Here is a 19,656-nt window from a genome sequence, read left to right as displayed (position 1 = left end):
CAGAGTTCACGGTGATTGACTCGTATGATGAGACCATCCTACTGGGGCGTACCTTTCTGTGCAAGTTTCCGTCTCTAGAGTTCGACTGGGCCGGTCATCGCATCCGTCTGGGAGAAACATGGTACGATACTAGCATCATGTTAAGCGGGGGAGAGGTGAATGGTAGGGTTGATGTGGCACGTTTGGAGCAGCACGACCACATTGACGCTAGCCAGGCGTTTGACATAAATCCGCGTCTATCGGATGACGAGAAACAGAGAATGCACAAGCTACTCTCAACATATGGCTCTGTCTGGGCGACCAACCCTAAAAAACCGGCCTTATGCAACATGGGCAAACATAAAATTGAAACAGGAGACGCCAGGCCGGTAAAACAAAAGATGCGGCGGATGTCCCCTAGCGATACTCAAGAGATCAACAGGCAGGTCGAGGAGATGCTGGCCAACGGCGTTTGCCGTCCGTCAGACTCGCCGTGGAGCAGTAGCGTCATTTTAGTGCGGAAACGAGACGGCACACAGCGGTTTGTAGTCGATTACAGACAGTTAAATAGTGTCACGAAAAAAGACGCGTACCCTCTCCCGAATGCAAAGGACCTCTTTGACAAGATGCATAACAGTAAGGTATTTTCTTTCATGGACTGCGCTAGTGCCTACTGGAGCATTGAAATGGACGAAAACGATCGCTACAAGACAGCGTTTTCCGTTCCGAGGGGCCAGTATGAGATGAACGTCATGGCTTTTGGACTATGTAATAGCCAGAGCACATACCAGAGAACGATCGACAGCATTTTGAAGGGCGTAGAAGCTACAGTAGCGTACATTGATGACGTCTGCTGTTACTCTTCTGACTTCGAACAGCATCTTGTGGACTTGGAACAAACCCTGAAGCGCCTGCAGTCCGCCAACTTGCAGCTCCGAACAGATAAGTGTCGCTTCGGTTACGGAAGCGGCGCATTCCTGGGACACACCGTCTCGGCTGAAGGGTGTTCCCCTCTTCCCGAGAACGTTGAAGCTATTCAAGACTGTGCTAGACCGGCCAGCAAGAAAGAGCTTCAGAGGTTCTTGGGTATGTTGAACTACTACAGGTCATTCATACCCCGCATGGCTGAGATCGCCTCGCCGCTGTATGCGCTCACCGGCGCGAACGCACGCTGGTCATGGTCAGAAGAATGTGAGAAGAGTTTCTGCACTCTAAGGGACATCCTGACCTCCGAAATGGTGCTGGCCTTCCCGCAGTGGGACAAGTCGTTTTTTATAGAGGTTGACGGGTCCGGGTCCGGTGTGGGAGCCATTCTCTCACAGGAAGACAGCTCGGGGAGACTTCGCCCGATCGCTTATTATTCATCTGGCCTCACCGCTACCCAGCGGAATTACTCGGCATCTGAGATCGAATGTTGGGCCCTGATATCCGCTACTAGGAAGTGGGAGGTACATGTGAGCGCAGCACCGGAGGTGATTCTCATAAGCGATCACAATCCGCTCACCTGGTTAAGACAACAGCGAGACCCACGCCGGAAGTTCGCGACATGGATAGCCGAACTGGAATGTCTCAACTACACTGTGGTGTATCGCAAGGGCAAGGATCACGCTGCGCCTGACTTCCTCAGCAGGATCGACTCGGAGGTGGACAGGGTAGTGAACGATGATGTCGAACATTTTGAAAGACATGTTTATCCTGTTAGAGGTGCTAACACGCTCGACAGCATCAAAGCAGGACAGCAAGAGGACTCTAGCATAGCCTATGCCGCTCATCAGTTACGTACCGAAGGCAAAGTAACTAAGGGTCGATATAAATCTTATGGTGGCATGAGGCTGGAGAACGGCGTCCTAAAACGTAAGGGACAAATCGTGGTGCCAAACAGCATGCGTGGGACAGTTTTTGAAATGGAACACTCTGTGCACCATGCCGGTGTGCACAAAACATATTTGCTTATCCGGGAACACTATTTCTGGATCGGAATGTTTAAATACATACAAACCATGTGCATGGCATGCGATACCTGTCAGAAGAGCAAACGAACGTATGCACCCAAACAGACGATGCAAGAGTACGAAACAGGCGATGTGTCACCTCGGTCAAGCATAGCCCTCGACATAGCCACCATGCCCAGGGCGCCAGACGGCAGCCGTTACCTTCTGGTCATTGTAGACATGTTCTCCCGCTACGTTGAGCTTGTTCCGCTCAAGGACCAGTCGGCAGAAAGCATATGTAACGCAGTAAGGTCCGAATGGATTCACAGACATGGGCCACCACTCCGCATCATTACTGATCAAGGGAAAAATGTAGATGGTCAGATGATGAGCCAGTTGTGCGAATCCTTTGGCATTGAGAAACGGAGATCGTCACCGTACCACCCAGAGGGGGACGGTCTCGCGGAACGCACTATCCAGACTGTGAAACAGCTTTTGAGGTGCAAGCTGCAAAGTCAACAAATGGTAACAGATCAGTGGCCTGCTTTGCTTAGTGAAGTGCGAAGTATTTATAACTCGCTGCCTAGCAACTCAACAAAATATGAACCCAACGAACTCATGTTCGGCGTGAGCGTTCGGACACCGGTGGGGGGCGGCCGGGCCAGGGACGGCATAGTCGCCGAGCAGAGCTTCAGCCCTGAAACCCACTCTGAGGAAACACAGTTCAGGCTGACGGAACTGCACAGTCAGGCAAAGAAAAACTCTTCAGCGGCACATGCCTCTTCTAAGTTTTACTACGACCAGGGGAAGAAGGATAGCGATGTTAGGGCGGGTGATTATGTGTATCTGCGCAAAGAGGCTAGAAACTCCTCTTTGGACCCTGTGTATGATGGGCCATTCCTGGTTAGCAGCAGACGTGGTGCAAATGTGCTCTTAAATATGGAAAGTGGGGAGCAAGTGGTGCACTTGAACCGCTGTAAAAAGTGTGTAAACCGGGAACAGATTCCTGACGCGCCGCCTGTACCGACAGCCCCATCCGTAGCCGGCTCCTCTTCCGGCTCGAACGTTGGAACTGAGGACCGCTCCACTCAGGATCCTGGTCCCGTTCGTCGAGATGAAGAAGAGGTGTCACGGGGGGTGTTGGTGCACTGCCCAGTGCCCACCCTCCTCTGTGGCCCGTCCGGAGGCCATGAGCGAGCTGGGCGACACGGCTGACTACCAGGTGGCTGCGGGGCGTCGGTACCCTACTCGCGCTCGCAGGCGTCCACAATTCCTGCGGCTGTAATCTCCTTGTGGAGTGAGGTGTTCGAAGCTCGACGAAAGTAGCGCACGGTTGAACGTTCTCAGTGCTGTTGCGACGTGTGTTTTGGCGACGGGGTGATGTTGTGAAGTATATCAAATTAAGAGTTCTGTCATGCAGCTGTCACGCGCACGTATATATTTGTAATTGTGTGCTAGAAGACAAGAATACCGGGGGATGTGTTTTGGAAGTTAAACACTGTTAACAATGCATTGATTATGCAACATATTATTGTTTATTTCTTATGAATAAACTCTCACTGTCATCTTAAAGCGCGTTAATGATCAGTGTAGAAAGCTTTCTAACAATAGGAACAAACTAAGGGCATCATCGTGACCGACCCTCTCGTCAATCCGCATCGAATGATATATATGTTGACCTCGAAAGGTCAAGGTCAAAGGTTTACCTCAGGTCACGTGACCTCAAGGTCATCATGTATATCATTCGATGCGCCTTGACGAGCTGAACACAATGAGACCATCCGCGCTGCTGTATCTTGTTCCTGTACGGAGTTCTCGGCAAAAAACCTTTGGTGACCTTTGATGACGTCACATGACCTTACAGCTGCCCAACAGCAAAACAGACCTCAAGGTAGTGAAGGTTGATCGTATATGAAGTCATGTGTGGTTTATGGGGCCATTCCGACCCGTTTTAGTGGTAAAAACAGGGAGTTGATTTTTTCCCCCATTAATGGGGAGGTCGAGAAATTGGCCTGACCTTAGGACCTAAGGCTTAGGTCATCGATATCAAAATTCCGAGATAAACAAATTGTAGCTACTTATGACCTTATAACATCCTGCGACTTTCAAAGGCCTCCTACATCTACTGTAGCTCTGGCACGGTGACAAAGTTGCAAAAAAGTGACTTGAGATTGGGTCATTCCAAGCAGGGGGCTATCATCCCGAGCTTTCCTATGTGCCGGGCGCCCGACTCTTTAACATTAACCGTGACGTCACGGGGGCGTACACTTCTCAGCTGGCCTTCCCCGCAAGTTTAGCCTTGCATATGATTTTGAGGGTCACGGTTGTAAACAAGTTCCTCTCCGGAAACGTTCCGAAAACGCTAAAAACGTTGTCATGCTTTTGTTTTCCGGAAATTGCTTCATTACTAATTTGTGCCTTAAATCACTTTAAACATAGGTTCCTTAACGATTTCCTAATTGTAAACTGTTGCATTGTCTGCATGGTGAGGAGAACGCTTACCGGTCAGAAGGCCGGTGTGTTGTGAGGAGGGCGCCGACAGGTCAGGAGGGTGCTGTACGATGAACGGCGACGCTGACTGGTCGGGAGGGCGATGCATGGTGATGAGGGCGCTATGCGTTGCAAAGGGCGCCGGCTGGTCAGGAGGGCGCTGTATTTTGGTATTTTGGTTCTCCATATTTTGGTATCTTACGTCGAACCAACTCATAATATTCATAATGATCATTCATAGGTCAGTTTTACCAACAGAACCAAATAGCCACCTGCCAATTTTTTTGCGTAGTCTGCTTCAGTGAGCGTTAAAGGTTAAGCCCTATCTGCTTACGTGCCCATCGCGTTTACGCTCCGTATGTGAAGCAGTCTAGGTGAAAATTTCCGACAGGCGGCTATTTTTCTGTTGGTAAAACTGGCCTCAGAACCAGAGTAGGATCAATTAGAACTGAACCGGCCGTAAAAGAAAAGATAGATGAACTCTTGGACTCTGGGCACTTATTTACGCCGGAGTTGCACCTAATCGTCAGGTTAGGTCAGGTCACTATACTCGATTGCCTATGAGATCATGCGTAAGCCTCCACATGACCCAAAACTATTGATATATTTGGCAGCTTCAATAAATGTTTCTGATTCTGAGAAAGGCGCAGAAAGCAACAAAGTAGAATGAAAACTAATGTCGCGGGCGCGGCCGATTGCCTGGGGCATCACTCCAGCGAGACGACCGTATTCGTGATTCGTAAAGCGGTGCGGGGCGCCGGGTGGAGCAGAAGCGTGATGTTTCGTGTGGTCGAATTGTCCTTTATCGCTGTGTGTGTTATATTATTAACCCGCGCCCCGTTGGGCTCTGTCGAGCAACGCGCCCCGTTGGGGAGGAGGGGGCATTTTGCCCCCCCCCCTTTGGCGACAATTTTTTGGGCATTTTTTTTGGGCATTTTGGCGACAAGCGGCAAACGGTGTTGGATAGCCCTATCAGGGAACTACCTTGTGACCCAATTTTATTGACCTAGGTCAAACCGATGACGTCACAGGCCAGGTCAAAGGTCCAATTTTCACCGTTTACAGGCATTTCAAGTGTGAGGGGGGCTTAGGCCGGTCCTGTAGGCCCTTCGTTACCTCCCCTCCGGTTCTCTACGTTACTCTACAGGAGCAGTGTTAGGCCGGGACGTCTCCGGCCTTTACCCCGTCTGCCACACGGGCCACTGTCCTCTAATCTAATTGAACTAAACTATGCATCGTGGTTCAGGTGAATAACTCCGCCATTTTGGAGCACACGCGGTTTTTAGCGCGCCCTTCGTGGGTTTGGAGCTAAGCTCCTGAGCCATGATGACTAACTAAGGTACCGAGTGAATCTGACTCCGCTCAAACTCCGTTCTCCTCCGACTCAACCCGTCTCCAAAAGCATCTGGTCAATTCATACCCCATTTATTTGTAAATGCCGAACATAATAAAGGACTGCTAGAGAGATGACGAGATTTCCGCGTACTACCCTACCAATACCCTAACGACAAATGACGCGCGAATCTACCTAATCCTCCACCCAGGTGCTCCTATCCTAGCTAAGGGATGTCCGTGAGCCCGCGACAATCCCTGCGTGACGGGAACCTACCTCGAGCCAGGAGAGCCAGCAGCAGAAGAGTAGTCGGGCACAGCGCAGCACAGCACTTCGGCAGGCCAACACTGAGCCCCGACTCCTCCTCTCGCTGTGCTTATGTACCGGGCTCGAGGTGGAAACGCCCCCCGTCAGCCGGCCCGAGGCTAAGGCCGACCAACCGGGGCGCTTGGTTACCGTCACGCTGACCTCCATGATTTAACCCTCGACGCGGACGCGAGCACAACGGAGGAACAAACGGACGACCAACGTTCACATTAATACCTACATCCCTACAATTTCTACAAGCATACGTTTACATTAATACGAAATTCCTACATCCCTACATAAGGAACAAACGGACGAACAACGTTAAATTCCTACATCCCTACAATTTCTACGAGCATATGTTCACATTAATACGAAATTCCTACATCCCTACACAAGAAATGCGTTGTAAAATCGAGTAAAATGCATTTCATTGAAAATCATCGACGGGGAAATGTTCTTCAAACACATATTTTGTTATCTGAGGTCACTGATACCAGGTCAGGTCACAGAGGTCAGGTCACGGGGAGGTCACAATATGAAAGTGTCGTGTGATACATGTTTTATGGTCCATTTTACATGACGAATGCGATTATGTGGGTCAGGCAGCCTTAGGGGCCAGCTTAGGTCACGTTTTGGTCAAGGTCAGGTCAAGGTCAGGTCAAGGTCAGGTCAAGGTCAGGTCAAATTAGGTCAAATTTTAAAGTTAATATGTTTGCATAAAATGGGTATCAAATCGATGCAGTTCGTCACGGGAAGTTCAATGGTGGTCTTTGTTTTGCCGTACGTGGTCTAGAATCGCTAAAAATTGAGTTAAAAAATTTGACGTCATCATTTTTGAACAGTTTTTTCGCTATAACTTGGCAAAAAAAAAACGAGATATCGATCTGAAATTTGGTATGTATATAAAAGAGCGCTGGGACTATCACATATATTCCGGTTTTTTGAAATTAGGAAAAATTTTGGATTTTTTTTTTAGTTTTTCTAAAAAAATCAATTTTTTAAGTTTTTAGGGATCAAAAACCCAAAATTTTGAACATCCGAGATAGCAGTTTTGTAGCGTCGCTTTTTGTCTACTAGACCATATAAAGAACTTTGAAATTGCTTGATAACTGTAGATTTGGTGAGCGTTTCAAGATTGCATGTTTTTTGCTCATTTTTGCTCGAACATGACCTCAGTTTGACCTCAATAACTCCTGACCTAAGGTGACCTAAGACTTGAAATTTGGTGTGAAGGTGTCAAATTGATGCCCGGGAAGGTACTGAAAATTTGGCGGCGCTGCGCGCCGCCGTTTTCTTGCTATTCAGGAAAAACCACAGGGGGGGGGGCAAAATGGCCCCCCAACGGGGTGAGGGGACGTGCACAAAAAGAAATAGGAATGTAAATAGAGTGAATAACCTTATGCTCATGTTATATGTTGCAAATTGATATAATTAAAACTAAATTGATATATTTCGATATTGCACCGTCATCAGAATAAGAATAGCAATTAAGCAGCGAAACAAAGCCGATTCAAACGGAATACAAAACGTGCATCTTTTGATATGGTTCTCGTTGGATAAGGTCGATCAGTACGTACAATCATTCAAGTGCGTGTCAACATTTGCACATTATACATGGTAATGCTTTCAAATATACATAATGTACATAATGCCAAAAATACATATACCTTTACAATATACATACTTACATAATAGATGGATACATGGATGGATACATACTTTACATAATAGATAGATACATACATATGCACATACAATATACAATATGCATAATAGATACATACATATTATGTATATACAATATACATAATACACCTAATATATAGTTGTCTATTGTTACTCATACATACACAAACACATGACATATGACAATGTTAAACAATATTGTATTCTACACTGGAGCTACCAGAGCCACTGGGGGTGTGTATGACGGGGGATTGAGGAGAGGCCATGATGAGGTTTGTGTGTTGAGGTGGGGTCGCTGGTTTCTGATTTCACTCATAAGGTTATTCACTCTATTTACATTATTAATCATGCTCAGAAATACCATAGCTTACCTCCAAGAAGAAATAGGAATGTGGAAGGCGGACGCCGGACGTTGAGCACTATATGAGAACGGTCATAAAGAAACACTTTTTTGCAATTTGGACGTTGTCTTACCTGATACATAATTTTACGCAATTATTTTAAATCAACAGCGTCTTTTATGTGCGTTTTTCACAAGCCCCGAATCTTGTGTGGAATTACCTATATATTTTTGTGACTGAACAGGGTGTACGTACATTTGTGATAAATACAAAGTCAAGGGCTTCAGCTAGTGCGTTACTTATGCGCGCTTTTTTTTTTGCTCATTCGGTGAAGTTACGGCTGCAACGACAACTGCACGGCAGCTTACGCTCCATGCGAGCCGCCCCGGTGCGGCAGCCACCGCCGCCCACTCCACGCAGCCGACTGACCGGCCAAGGTCACCGCCCCGTCCGCCGGGAGGGCGGAGCTTAATGGTCACGTGTTTGTGACGTCATGCGTACGCACGGATAGCCTCTACTCCACTGACGGATTTACGGAGCCGATTACGAGGCAATGACAAGTAGGGGAAGTTGGGGCAATGCCGGAGTTGGGGCAAAGCCGAAATTCGAGATATTTCGAAAACCGTAAGACATGGATGCCACCTGTCAGTGATGCTCTGAAGCTTAAGTGACTACAATTATCGCATGTTTGTTACGAGTCGTCATTCGGAATACTTCGGCTGTGAGGGCGCCAAGAGCGTTTTCAAGGTACGCGTTTCTTGTACTACATGCGCCTTTGAAGCTGCATTTCTTACTCATTATGCTACCGTTTGTCTGGCCAATTCGGTCAAGTAATCTTCAGCATGTCTTTGCATAAGTGTGCTGCCTATTTGAAATTTATACGGCACGTTGAAAAGTTATGGGCCTGCAAATGAAAGTATGGCTGGCTGGGGTAATGCCGAAAACGTGCAATTACGCACGTTAAAGCACGCTACGTGGACTTCACTGCTGTAGAATAGCAACGCGAATTTTTAGTCACACAAATTACACTTTCAACCGACACAACGGCCTGTTACCTATAAGGAATTATTTACCTGGCATTTTCTTTTTATATCACACAATTATAACTTCCAGTGTGCACCAAGCGTCCTCAAGCTCTTAAAACGCGTGTCAGCTTTGATAAATTCTGGATAAAGTTTGAGATAAAGTGGCAAAACATCAATGTCGGCATTCCCCGTAGATCATTTCTCCCATTTTCGGCTTTCCCCGCAGTCCGGGGCAACGCCGAAAAAGTCACTTCTTTGATATTTTTAGTTTGTGCGCTTAACGGTATGCAAATTCATCAAATGCGCCTGGTATGTTTGAAAGGCAAAAGACTGGCCTCTCGAATGACGCCAACAAGAATAGCTTATGTTGTCTACCTTGCGTGCTACGGGCGTCAGAAAAAAAGTATTCGGCGTTCCCCCAACTTCCCCTACCCTTATATTTAATATTTTGTTAAGAGACCATATTGACGAAAATTGGCGCTTGAGCTGAAATGTGCATGGTGAAAAGTTGAAACAAATTGGACAAATATTAAAAAATTATCGCCAAAAAACAGGGTCTCATGGGGTCTGAAATGCATAGTAGGTGGCGGGGTCATACGATCCAAGTCAGGACAAGGAATTCTCATAATTATTTTGTTATACTTTTCCCTTTTTAAAGTCATTTAGCGCTATTGCAGAAGTAATAAGCCGGTCCCGTAGCTCAGTTGGTAAGAGCGTTGGACTCCGCGTGGTGAGAGCACGCGTTCCCAGTTACAACAGTCCGGGTTCGAAGCGCGACGGGCGCTTGACATTTATGGGCCTCCTGACAGGTATGGTTGCGGTTGGTGGCAGGCCGTAGCCAGGCAAAGTCAGTGAGGGGACCGGCCGTGCGCGGCTATGTCAATGTGCGCACGTAAAACTTTGGACTCTAAATTCTGCCATAGAACTGGAATTGCGCGATCGGAGGGTAGAGGGCAGGGTCACCGCAACAAGCTTCGCAGCGGTGGCTCTGTCCTTGTGAATCCTTCCTATCAAAAGGTTCGGACTAAATTTATTTAAAAAAAAAAAATCGATTGGCAGCCATTGCAGCCGCCGCATCAGGGTCCGGATCGAGCCAGGGAGCGTATGCCCCGGTGACGTCACCATAGTGTTGCAGATTTGTAACATTAGCGAGCCCGGACGATCTTACCTAACTTATATGGCCTTGATTCAAAGTGACCTGGTGACCTGACCTTAAAATTTAGGAGGTTCAAACTTGCACACCATGTGTAAAATTGATGAGAGAATAGTCGTACCAAATTTCGCGGCGCTACGCGCCGCGGTTTTCCCGCAATCTACGAAAAACATCAGGGGGGGGGGGGGCGGATATCCGCCCACCGTCGGTTCGCGGGTTAACATTAGCCCTACGGGCGTTGCATGGAAAGAATGGGACCAAAAGTCGGCAGTGCCCCCCCCTTAATTGAAGGTGTTCCGCCGCTACTGGCTTACGGTCGCTCTGGTGGAATAAGCCCAAGACTGTGAGATACCGTTGCTGGTGGGATCATTATGATCATCGATGGATCGATGAGTCGGGTGGGGGGGGGGGAGAGGCGGGTGAGAGACTAAACGGGAGATGCTTGGTGTCGAATACCGTAGTGTCCATAGGAAAATTCTCATTTTGAGCGTCATACGCAAGTGTTACATTACAAAGTTGAGACCCCGGTATCGCCAAACATGGGTTCAATAGCCTGCCAAGGGCCATTTCCGCATCAATATATTCTGGAATTGCATGAATTGAAAGTCATTCAATTGTCTTGAAAAGTTCTAGTGCTTCTCAAATTCATGCGGATATCCCAACAGACGCGTGTAAGATATCATTTTCCCCATTGTCACAACAGTACGACCGGGAGTACAGTGTACTCTTCGGAGGGGTCCTGCAGGCTGTCAGGGGCATGTCAACGGCTAAAAACCTCGGTTCCTAGCAAGAAAAAGGTCCAATCATTCATTTGAGAGGCTTCATTACACCCAACTCTAATTCAAAATCTCGTGCGAGCTCGCCAAAAATGCTCCTTTTTACATGAGAAGGCACGAGCGAGTCTATGATGTCGACTGTGGTTGGCGGCCGCCGGGCCGCTTTACGTATCTAGCGAGTGGGTTTTACATAGGGCTGTCCTAGCAGTTTTTATATCTATGCTTTCCATAGAAGTCCTCTATATAGGTACCGTGCATAGACATAAAGACATCTTTTCGTTAAAAAAAATTGGACGCCGGTGAAAACAGGGCGCCGGAGGGCATATTAGTCACGTGACATTTGTAACTTCCACCCTTCAATGGGCCATGCTAAACATCACTTGTAAATTTCACGAACCTTGATCAAATCGCCCCAGGCGCGTTTTCACCGTCGTCCAAAAAATTGTTCAATACCCACCGCCAACCTTGCCGCCAACCTACCGCGACCGACTTAAGCATTTGCGTGGGTAATGTATTAATATGTGTTTTTTGCCAAATGTAGTACATTTAGCCATTTAGGGCATAATCTGACCTGCTTTGAGTAGATGCCCCATTTGGGGCAGAAATTGGGATGCCCGGATTCGGAAGCCAACTGCCCCATTTTGATTTTGGGCAGGATTCGTGCTGCCCCAAACACATCGGGTATTACAGATGGGGAAACTAAGAGGCGAAGATCCAAAAATTGATTGATCAATAGCTATATTTTTTATGACCATATAGGGGCCTAAATGCAGCCTTCGCTACTACGGGTGAAAAATGGTATAATGTGCCTGTAGTTGCGGTATAGCATCCACCTATTGGAGAGAAAAGGCTTCCATTTTCCACTAGCGATTAACAGAATTGATAAAATTGTGCGGATTCACTTCAGAATGGTGATAGGAAAACAGCTTTTCTGCAGGTTCCGGGCGTCACAATTGGCTGGCCATTACAGTCGGGGAAACTGTGGTAAAATCTGCCATTTTTAGCAGTCTGCTATTTTTAACAGAAATCTGCCAAAAATGGGTATGGACCTGCTAAAAATGGGTACACACGTGACGTCATCGTACCCAAATATAGCAGGTTTGGGTACGGACCCATACAAAAACAGATTTGCGCACTACTAGAAGCAAATGGGCATCAAATGCCTGGCAGATTCATGATGAGAATAGTGCTGAGAGTGTATTCTTCTATTTTCTTTCCGATCCGACTATTTTTAATAAGATATTGCCATTGGAAGATGAATGCACTGAAATTTCCTAGAAATTGGTCATTGTTTTAGGTACCGTAAAATGGGGTGTTAAGGGACAGTTTTGAGGTGTTTTGTTATATAACTCAAGAAGGGTTGGAGATAGAAGCATCAAATTGTCAGCATTTTATGTGGAATTTGGTGCTTTACATGCCTGCCACATTAAAGTTTTTAAGATTTATACCTGCATATTATTTTTTATTATTTTTCATCACTGTCCCTTAGCACCCCAATGTGGGGTGTTAAGGGACACCTATATTATTCCAAGAAATGGTCATCAAATGCCCACAATTGGGGTGTGGAAGGGCACACAATTTATTTATTGAAATGTTTTGCATATTCTGTCACAAAACAAGACAGGTTCATTCACCACTAATGACCTTTTTAGCCAATTACGTGTAATGCAGTTTACGCTTGTGGAAAATGTGCTAATTATAAGGTAAACAGAACCAAAAAGTAATCTTCTGTCATCAATAAAAACCCATGTTGAAGCTTGTCACTTGTCATTATGTTGCCCTCTTTGTTTTAGCCTTTTTATGATGACATCACATTTACTTACATCAGTCTCCATTGACCCATCATTGTAAAAGAGAGTGTTGAGATGTTTGTTACATAACTTAAGATGTGTTAGAGATAAAAGCATGAACTTGCCAGCATTTTATGTGGAATTTGGTGTTTTTCATGCCTACTTAATTAAATTATATTCAGATATTATTTTTTATTTTTTCTTCTCTGTTCCTTAGCACCCCACATCCACCTCAAAATATGCATGTATCCGGAAAAGAGGAAGAGGATGATGAAGGAATGGGTGGATTTGCACAAGTTTTTCAGGAAACATGTGCAATACATGTGACAATACACCTATGCATTCATGTTCCCTGTAGATCCACTATACGCTGTTCCGTTTCAAGCTTGCAGCCGAAGTGCCCTGCTGAAAGCAGTGCGTGATTTCTGTATATACAGCTCTTACATTTTAAGACGAAAATTTTTGAGCGGAGGAGCGATCTGCCGAAGAAACTCCGACTGCAAACTTGATATGGAACAGACTATAGTTTATGTGGTACACACAGAGTTTTGGAGATGTTTCAATTTTGTGAAAATGTAGCATGATTTTCAAATCCATTTTTGAACCAAATCACTTGCATGAAAAACCATACCATTTTCTCCTATGGTCAAGAGCAAAACAGTGTCAACTACCACACTGAAGTTTTTATTGAACCTTCTCAAATTAGGAAGTTAATATGACTCAAAGTTTTTCCCATGCAACTGTCCCTTAACACCCCACTGTCCCTTAACCCACGAGCCGCTGGGGGGGGGGGGCATAAAGTTGCCCCCCCCTTTACGTTTTGTGAAATATCTCCGAAACCTGATGAGCTACGAACGTGAAACTTGGCATAGCTTCACATGAATACCTAGGCAATGTTTGAGGAAAGTTTGGTGGTTGTAGCACCTAAGATGACGTCACAGTGACGTCATAAAGTTTTGTCGTTTTCCGATATGGACCGTTTCTGATGACGCTGAGCATGAAACTCGACTGTAAATGAACTAGACAGCACCTGCTGTCATCCTAAAACATCTTAAGCTACACTTCCATCTAGTTTCTGACCAATAATCGGCCCTTTATATTCGGTCCCATATATGTGATGCATCGTGAGGAATATGAGAGTCGCAAATCTATAATTTCCCTTATGACGTCACTGTGACGTCATTTCAAATGGGATCGACACCAAATTTGGACACAACCTCGGCTAGGTATTCAGGAAGATGTGTGCAAAGTTTCGCTTCTCGATCTCTTCGCGTTGCGACGATATCGTCGCAGAAGCAAAGGGGGGGGGGGCAACTTTATGCCCCCCCCCAGCGGCCGGCGGGTGGCGCGGAGGCCCAGCGGCCGCCGGGTTAACACCCCATTTTACGGTATTTTCTGTTTTTTCTCTTAAGAATAGACAGAAAATAATGTTGAAAACAAAATCTAGCAAAAAATACACAAGGTTGAGATTCATTACTATACTCTGTTCTGTTTCAAGCTTGCGCCGAAGTGCTCTGCTGAAAGCAGTGCGTGATTTCTGTATATACAGCTCTTAACCCGCGCACCGACGGGGGTCTGCGCCAACTTAGTACCGACGGGGGGGGGGGGGGCGGATGACCGCCCCCCCCTGAGATCTCGAGAACGAAGCAAGATAGCGACAAGCGGTAAACGGCATCGGATACGCATGGTCAAGATCTACAATTTTTACAAAGGTCATTTTCAGGTCAGGTCAAAGATGACGTCACAGGGGTCGAAAAAGTCAAAATGGCGGCGCTAAATATGGAGAGAGTTTTTCTCGAATAACTTTCGAATTAGTCAAGATAGGAACAAACTAAGGGCATCATCGTGATCCTCTCGTCAATCCGCATCGAATGATATATATGTTGACCTCGAAAGGTCAAGGTCAAAGGTTGACCTCAGGTCACGTGACCTCGAGGTCATCATGTATATCATTCGATGCGTCTTGACGAGCTGAACACAATGAGACCATCCACGCGTCTATATCTTGTTCCTGTACGGAGTTATTGGCCAAAAACCTTTGGTGACCTTTGATGACGTCACATGACCTCACAGCTGCCCAACAGCAAAACAGACCTCAAGGTAGTGAAGGTTGATCGTATATGAAGTCATGTATGGTATATTGGGCCATTCCGACCCGTTTTAGTGGTAAAAACAGGGAGTTGATTTTTCCCCCATTGACTTATAATGGGGAGGTCGCGAAATTGACCTGACCTTAGGTCACCGATATCAAAATTCCGAGATATACAAATTGTAGCTACTAATGACCTAATAACATCCTGCGACTTTCAAAGGCCTCCGACATCTACTGTAGCTCTGGCACGGTGACAAAGTTGCAAAAAAGTGACTTGAGGTTGGGTCATTCAAAGTGACCTGGTGACCTGACCTTGAAAGTTAGGAGGTTCAAACTTGCACACCATGTGTAAAATTGATAAGGGAATAATCATACCAAATTTCGCGGCGCTACGCGCCGCGGTTTTCCCGCTATTCGCGAAAAACCTCAGGGGGGGGGGGGGCGGATATCCGCCCCCCCGTCGGTGCGCGGGTTAAGGCCGGGCTCCACTACGCGTTTTATTACGCGCGTTTTATCCGAGACATCGGTTTTTGCGTGAAATCGGTTTTGCAATTTGTCGGTTTTTGCGTGATATCGTTTTTTGCTTGTCATCCTGAAGCACGTGACATTATTGTTGTCATTAAACCCAGGCTCCACTACGCGGAAAATCACACATATGGTGCTGCGGCCGGACTCCCCTGCTGGGTGAGTGCTGATATGGTGCTGCGGCCGGACTCCCCTGCTGAGTGAATGCTGATATGGTGCTGCGGCCGGAGGCGTGGGCGCAGACCAGTGCTTCCCCCCCGCCCCGCCTGCCACGCCCATTCGTCCGTTTCTCGTGGGCTGTGCGGCCCCTTCTCGCCCCCCCCCCCGTTAACCGCGTCCGCAGGCTTGCCTCGGGTTTCTTGTTTTATACGGTACTTTTTAATAGGTATAAGTCATATACCTAAAACAAGGTTTTATGCTGAAACAGGCACCGTGCTGGAAAGTGACAGCTATGCACAGCGTGAGCGAAGAGACGCATGGATGCTGCGAATGTGAAGGGACATCCCACATGGGTGGCATATGGGATAAACCACATGGGGTATTCATAGCATTTTCACATGGTTACCACATGGACTATATACCACACTGTTACCACGAGGTCTATACCACATGGTAACCACATGGGATACACAACATGGATACCACATGGGCTATACCACATTCCTACCACGTGGGCTATACCATATGGGATACCAACATGGGAACCACGTGGAACCCATATGGGCCTCATGTCGGATAGCCCATATGGTGACCATGTAGAGCCCATGTGCAAAACCAGGTGGGCACCACATGGGTGCCCCATATGGGACCCATATGGAAATATGTGGGTAGCCCATATGGTTGCTGGAATGTGGTTGCATAAGGTTGTGGGTAGCCCATATGGTAACCATGTGGGTGTGTTATCTGGATGGTGAAGGGAAAACTTCAAACCCAGCTGACGTCATTACCTACTCTGCGACCATATCGTGTCTGGTGGGGGTCGTGGTTGCAGGTTTGGAGCGCGGTGGGAGAAGTAGCAAGATGATGCTTTTATGTTCTCAAAATAAGTATGCATAGACTTGCAGCAACATGTACTAGTAATTAACACCAGAATATGTATTTTCCAGATCATGGTTGACGGAAGGGGGAACAACAGCATGCGTCTTGCTGAGGTGAAGGTTTTGGAGCATCCTACTCTGAAGGTATGTTGGACTTTTTATGTGTATTAGGCTGTATCATTATGCACAAGTCATACATCTTTGCCATAAATGCCACATTCAGTTAATATTTCCAAGATTTTTGCTTTCTAATTGTCTGTTACCAATGACCAGCCAACCAGGAGTGCCCCCGCCCTCAGTCCCAGTGACGCACAGTAGACGTTGCGTTAACCAGCGCCCCGTAGGGGCCTAGGGCTATCGGCGGACCCTGCCACCCGTGTGTGTGTGTGTGGGGGGGGGGGGGTAGGGAGGGCGTCTTGGTCCCCCTAAGATCTCTGAAAGATACTGACCGATTTTCAAAATTTAGAAGGGCGTTCGATGGCCTCACCGGGAACTACATTGTGACCCAAGTTCATTGACCTAGGTCCAACCGGTGACTTCACAAGTCAGGTCAAGAGTCACATTTTGCACTGATTACAGGCTTTCTAAGAAATGAGTTGTTATATCGAGTAAAAGACATGCTATTGATATCATCGATGGAGCATTATTCGTCTAACATATATTCTGCTAATTGAGGTCACTGATACCAGAGACTAGTTTTACCAATAGAAAAGCAGCCGCCTGGAATTTATCCCTTAATGCCGTTTCACATACGCAATCCTATGCGAAAGCCCTATCCGCTTACGTTGTGTATCTCTAAAGCTGTAGGCCTGACAGCTCTTCCCGCGAAAGCTTTTTTGGGTCGAAAATGGCAGAAATGACGTGACTCTGACGTCATTAGCGGCCGACCTACCATAGCCTTTGGATTTTTTTTTAGTCACAATGTGTAAAAGCTATTCACGGGAGGGTACTGAAAGTTTGGTGACGATCGGCGCAGCGGTTCTGGAGATATATCGAAAAAATTAAAGGGGGGGGGGGGCAAAAAATGCCCCCCACCGCCTGTAAGGTTAAAGGTCGGGTCACCAGAGGTCATCAAAGATCACATTTCGCCTATGTCAACACTGTTTTACAAATTGGTGCTTAAATCAAGAATGGATAGAGCTACAACGCCGCAAAAAAACGTATTCAATAGTTTAACGTGATGATGAATTTGGCCAATAACATGGCAGTAAGATGTATTTTTATATATATAATAAAATGAGGTGAAAATATAAAACTATATATATATTTTTTTTCTCTATTGGCGATATATATAGCTCTGTATTTTCGGTCTCCTTTTTTAAATAAAAATACATCTTAGTAAGAAAATTAACCTCACTCTCATTCTTCCTAATAGTAAATTCCGGATTCGAAATAAAACAACTTTTTGAGAAGCTTTCGGCATTGCGCCATCATCACCTCTTATCATCAGATAGCTGATGATGGCGCAATGCCGAAAGTTTCTCAAAAAGTTGTTTTATTTCGAATCCGGAATTTACTTTTAGGAAGAATGAGAGTGAGGTTACTTTTCTTACTATTTGTTACAATGTGTCTCAAACTAGCGTTGAAGCATATTCAAAAATACATATTACTGCCATGTTATTGGTCAATTTCATCACCATAGTTATTTGATTATGGTAAAAGCGACCGTTCAATACATCAAACGCATCCAATTGATTTCAATATCTTTTTCTGAGCAATGTTCTCATATGTCACCAAAGCCTAACGGTGTTAATATGCCTCTATAAAATACCACACGGGGCCGGTAAATGGTTAATTGAGGACAGATGTCGTTGTTGGTATTCCGCCCGAGGCCGGAGGCCGAGGGCGGAAAATCAAACAACGATCGAGGTCCTCAAGAATACAGGGTGTCCACGTCATAAGTGTACCCAGACTTTTCTCCGTATTTTATCTTAAAACATCACACTCACAAAAAATTGCCCTCGTTTGAGAGCCAAGGCATTGGCAAAACATTTGCTATGCTTTTCAACTGTGCTCGGCACTCTGCTGAGTGCTGACCAGCGCGTGCCGTCTAGAGCAACTGCTCTATATGAGCCCCTTTGCGTCGGGCCACCGCCGGCAGACGGACCGTGTCATGTTAAGTCCCACAATGCCCCGTGCACTGGGGATCCCACCGCCTAGAAAAAGTTCAGACCATGCCTCCGCACGGCAAGAAAGTATCGGTTTGGGTGGCAATGAGGCATGGAGGGGGCATTATCGGCCCCTTCTTTTCGAAGACGACAGGGGAGAGACGAACACAACACCGTAACGTTAGAACGCTACGTCTCGGCGGCACTGGAACCATTCTGGCGAGAACTGAGGCGGAGACGCGGGATCCGTCGCCCTGAAGAATGGTTTAACAGGACGGGGCGCCGCCTCACACCGCCAAACGGTCGCTGGAATTCCTGGAGGAGCATTTTCCTGACCGTCACATCAGCTTGAAAAGCGCGGTGGAATGGGCTCCCCGCTCGCCCGACCTCAGCCCTCTAGATTTCTTCTTGTGGGGCTTTCTCAAGGACTGTGTGTACGCCGGCAATCCAGGGTCGACCCAGGAGCTGAAAGACGCCATCAGCAACGAGATCCGTCGTCTTCCTTTCCACATGGTTGACCAGGCGATCACCCACCTCCAGTCTGCCGGCGGTGGCCCGACGCAAAGGGGCTACTATAGAGCAGTTGCTCTAGACGGCACGCGCTGCTCAGCAGAGTGCCGAGCGCAGTTGAGAAGCATAGCAAATGTTTTGCCATTGCCTTGGCTCTCAATCGAGGGCAACTGTTCGTGAGTGTGATGTTTTTAAGATAAAATATGGAGAAAAGTCTGGGTACACTTTTGACGTGGACACCCTGTGTATGTATATTACGGACAGGGCCGACGAAATTATTTGGAAACGAGGTTTGCAAAATTGACGGAGGCCCTCGTGCTCCGCACTCGGGCCTCCGTCAATTTTGCAAGCCGAGTTTCCAAATAATTTCGCACGGCTGAGGTCAGAAGATTTCTCCTACATGCTGCATACCTATTAAAAGTTTTGACAGGTTTTGGTGACACTTATAGAATTGTTTTGTCCATAATTTCCTAACAATGATTGCGCTACTGCAGTGGCTGAAGCTTTGAAGGAAATTAATTATTCATAGAAGAAAATGCATCAAAATACCTTATTCTAAACGGAATCGTCT

The 19,656-nt window shown here is 46.6% G+C and overlaps 1 protein-coding gene across 5 annotated transcripts in view; it reads left to right on the top strand.

Annotated features, from left to right (window-relative positions):
• The window catches only part of LOC122379412 (E3 ubiquitin-protein transferase MAEA-like), a 223,803-nt gene that overhangs the window by 28,525 nt on the left and 175,622 nt on the right, over positions 1-19,656 (top strand). Inside the window, exons 1-3 of one of the 5 annotated variants that reach the window (XM_043361622.1) lie at positions 11,510-11,525; positions 15,535-15,589; positions 16,537-16,611. In XM_043361622.1, the coding sequence (XP_043217557.1) occupies positions 16,540-16,611 (72 nt within the window). In that variant the 5' untranslated portion in view covers positions 11,510-11,525; positions 15,535-15,589; positions 16,537-16,539. Of the gene's footprint in view, positions 1-11,264; positions 11,530-15,534; positions 15,590-16,536; positions 16,612-19,656 lie in introns of those variants that run through there. The other 4 variants (XM_043361623.1, XM_043361621.1, XM_043361625.1 and 1 more) reach the window with 4 other exon arrangements.

Source organism: Amphibalanus amphitrite, unplaced genomic scaffold (assembly GCF_019059575.1).
Source record: "Amphibalanus amphitrite isolate SeventyFive unplaced genomic scaffold, NRLGWU_Aamphi_draft 000077F_arrow, whole genome shotgun sequence".
Taxonomy (NCBI): Eukaryota; Metazoa; Arthropoda; class Thecostraca; order Balanomorpha; family Balanidae; genus Amphibalanus; species Amphibalanus amphitrite.
Note: the sequence above shows the minus strand (reverse complement) of the source record. Positions and strands in the feature narration are given on the sequence as shown.